Here is a 3,726-nt window from a genome sequence, read left to right on the forward strand (position 1 = left end):
CAGGGGGGGTGGGGGGGGGCGGTTACATATGTTTTGTCATTTACTTAATTCTCATGGCTAACTTTATGAAGTAAATATTATGTCTCTTAATTACAGGTGAGCACACTAAGGCTTTGATGAGTGAAGTGACTTTACCCAAAACCAGACAGCTGATAGTAGCAGAACCAGGATTCAAGCTTAGATAAACTTTTTTTCTTTTTTTTAAGAGATGAGATCTCACTGTGTTGCCCAGGTTGGTCTCAAATCCTGGACCCAAGGGGTCCTTCTACCCCACCTCCCAAGTAGGCAGGATTATAAGCATTCACCACTGCTCCAGCTAAGCTTAGATAAACTTTGTGATTTCAAAGCATCCATTCTTTATAGCACCGTCATCTTCCTGCAGTGATAATTTCCACTGTTCTCATTAATAACTCCATGTTTAGAAAATACTTTATTTTAGAAGAATAAGATTACATGGCTTAAGTATAATGTACATATATTTTATGTATTTAGGATTTGATAATGTATATTTCAATTGTTTATTGTATTATTCTATGTCAGGTATTAAGAAAATAAAGACGTTCTAAAATTCACCTTTATTGAGAAATTACTTTTTATCTAAACACAGAATTTCCCTAATAATGCCAGGCTCTATTCTGTGCTAATACTATAATACTAGTACCATCACCACTATATATTGAGTGTCTTCTATTTTCCATATAACATTTCATCTTCACAGTGACCCTCGAAGATAAGTATTTTTATACTTATTTTATAGATGAAGAAACTGAGACTCAGAGTAATTAGTAAAATATCCGAAGTTAAATAATATATGGTGGAGTCAGACACCTGGGCCTGTTTACTGCAGAGCTCTACATCATTCTCCTTCACCGAGAAACACAAAGATACAGTCTCAGCGCTGTAGAAGCTAATCTGAAGATACTATCAGCGTAAGCTAGTAGAGCTGATAATTCACATGTATGCTTTATAAATTTTATCTCATTTAGTTCCCACAGTAACCCTGATCAAATGGTAGTTGTGGTATAATGTAGGTGGTATTATTATTGCTATTATTAGATATGCGCTTACATATCTGCAATTCAAGGCAGACTGGTACGATGGTTAAGAGCCAGGCAAAATGCTATGGGAATCCAAAGGGAGAAGGGAGATAACTTGATTGGGAGTTAGGAAAGCTTAGCTTAGACATTGGGAAAGATATTATTTCACCTGGGCCTTGAAAAATAACATCTGTATGGGTCTGTGTTGTCACCAGTTAACAGAGAAGAGGAGTCACTTGGTCACATAGCCAGTTGACAGAGAAGAGATTCTAATTTGGTCTGCCTTGCTCTTCACTCAGGACACTGACCTTCGTTTAGAACAGCACACCAGTAAAGATTAGTTAGCCTTTTGGCATCTGTTTGTAACAAAGCTAAGTCCACGATTCTGTTGTACTCCTGAAAAAATGTGAAGTTGAAGGAAAGAGATAAATCACAGAAGATCAGAGTCAGCCAGATCAGCCATTCCTTAAGAGTCAAAGGATCTTGATCCTGCCAGGACCTCCATTTCTTTGTCTGAACAATGACTATAGGCCAGTGTTTTTCAAACATTCGCAGGCATCTGAATCATCTGGAGAGCCTATTAAAACAAAATTGCTGGGACCCACCCCCAGAGTTTCTGATTCAATGGATTGGGATGGAACCTGGGCATTTACATCTAACAAGTTCACAAGTGATGTTGATGCTGCTAGGTCAAGGACCAAACTTTGAGGACCTTCTCTGAGAACTCATTTCCTCTCTCATACTCTATGTAAAAACTCTACTAATAGCGTAGAAATTAGGCAGTCTGAATCATGTCGTTCTGCCTCCAACTAAGTATTCCACCTTAAGCAAGACACTTAATCTTTCTCTGCCTGTTTCTTAAGTAAAGTGCAGCTCATAGCTCCCTGTGACTTAGGACAAATAAGTGGATTCAATCTCTCATTTAAAAGAAACCCCTTTTGAAAAAGGATACTATATAAATTATCAATTTTGCATATCCACGTGTGAAGTGAAGATTCTGCTTTGACAGAATCCTTGAGGAAACTTCAGTCTACCTTTAAAGTAAAAAGTTAATAGGAAATGTCTCTTTTCCCGCTTCTCTATTTAAAAAAAAAAAGGAAACTTAATGTAAGAAGAAATGTACCCATGAAGAATGTATTTAAAATCCAAATGACCCATAAGGACCCCATCCTTTTTGGCAGATAAAAGTTTCCCTGCCATTTATTTAATAAATTAATAAAAAGAACATAAATAAAAGAGAATAATAACTTAGAGCTATCTGGGCACCTGAGTCTATGAGCCTTTAGGGCCTTGGCACCCAAAGAGAAGGGGAAAAAAACACTGCATCTCTGAGGCTTTGAAAGTGGCCTTCCTTGAGGTATTAGAGAAGCTCTAGGGGCCCTAGGAGCTAAAGGACTGAGATGCCTGGGGCATGAGTCTGTTAGATCCACTAAAGAACCAGGGGGAAAAAACGGCTGGTAAGTAATTTTGCTATTTCGTTTGGTGCAAAAGAGAAGGCAAAACACCAGAATATTCAGTGAGCAAAAGTACAAAATGTGGCATGGATGTGAATGCAGGCTGACCCCTTCTTGGGAATACTTCTAAGCCTAAATGAAGTGCTCAATGCTGAGGACAATGTACAATTCTATGCATTTTAAACCATAGTGACCCTTTTGTTTCTCTGATAGGCGAAGATGAGGATGAATTTGAGAATTTCATGCTGCCTCTTACAGTTGCTTTTGAAACAGTATTACAAATATTCAACAACAACTTTAAACAAGAAGACGTAAAGGTGGGTTTGTTTCCAAATATGAGGAATGACAGTTTTGTTTTTTCTAGGATATCTAGATCCAGAAAAGGGCTTTGCATATCTGTGTGTGCTCTTTGCCTCCTCAGACCTGCTTTCCCAATTGCATGTCTTTAATTTTTACTTTTATTTAAGCATTTTTCTAGTTTCTTATGCAAATGAACTTTGAGGTCAGCAAATAGTTTTGGACAGTCAGTTCATGATTAGATGACATAGATTTGTCTCCTCTGGCAGTTACTATCTTTAATAGGATATTTCTTGTGGGTACACCATTTTAAACACCCCTATTACCTCATCTGTCCTGCACTGTTATGTTTCAACGTATCTATATAGAGGAATGCACAAACATACACATACTAAAACACTACATCTCTAAATATTTTTTTAAACAAGAATTTATATAAATCAAGACTTTATTAAATGGCTAGGCATATATGTATAAATAGGAACTGGTCTTGAAGTATTGCATTCTTAAACGGAACAAAGTGATTAGGATAACTGATAGCTAAATAAGGTTTTTATGTGCCTGTGGGAGCCATATTAGGATTGATTTGACAAGTCAGTTCAGCTGTGGCAACAGTCATAATATCTAAGACAACATTATGTTTTATTAGTAAAATCCTTAAGTGTAGCAAGCTGTCTATGACAAAACAGCCCCATATTTTAAGATGGGGGATGGGAAGCACAAGCTCTGCTAAATAGAAATAGTATCTTCTGAAATTACAATGTATCAGGGTAATATTAAATAAATTGACAATGATTATTATCTTTAATAGACTAATAAATGCACTCCAGAGAATGTAGACACCTTTGTTGGTGATAATTGAGTCATATATTTCATAGTTATTTGAAATATGTTAGAAATATTAACCATCTTTTGCATAGCATCTCTTCACAAAAAAA

At 36.5% G+C, this 3,726-nt stretch overlaps 1 protein-coding gene across 1 annotated transcript in view; it reads left to right on the top strand.

The window, feature by feature from the left end:
• Nucleotides 1–3,726, top strand: part of RANBP17 (RAN binding protein 17) — a 436,018-nt gene that overhangs the window by 322,613 nt on the left and 109,679 nt on the right. Inside the window, exon 19 of the mRNA XM_017849438.1 lies at nucleotides 2,705–2,808. Within this exon, the coding sequence (XP_017704927.1) occupies nucleotides 2,705–2,808 (104 nt within the window). The remainder of the gene's footprint in view (nucleotides 1–2,704; nucleotides 2,809–3,726) is intronic.

Source organism: Rhinopithecus bieti, unplaced genomic scaffold, assembly GCF_001698545.2.
Source record: "Rhinopithecus bieti isolate Rb0 unplaced genomic scaffold, ASM169854v2 scaffold_30732, whole genome shotgun sequence".
NCBI classification, from domain to species: domain Eukaryota; kingdom Metazoa; phylum Chordata; class Mammalia; order Primates; family Cercopithecidae; genus Rhinopithecus; species Rhinopithecus bieti.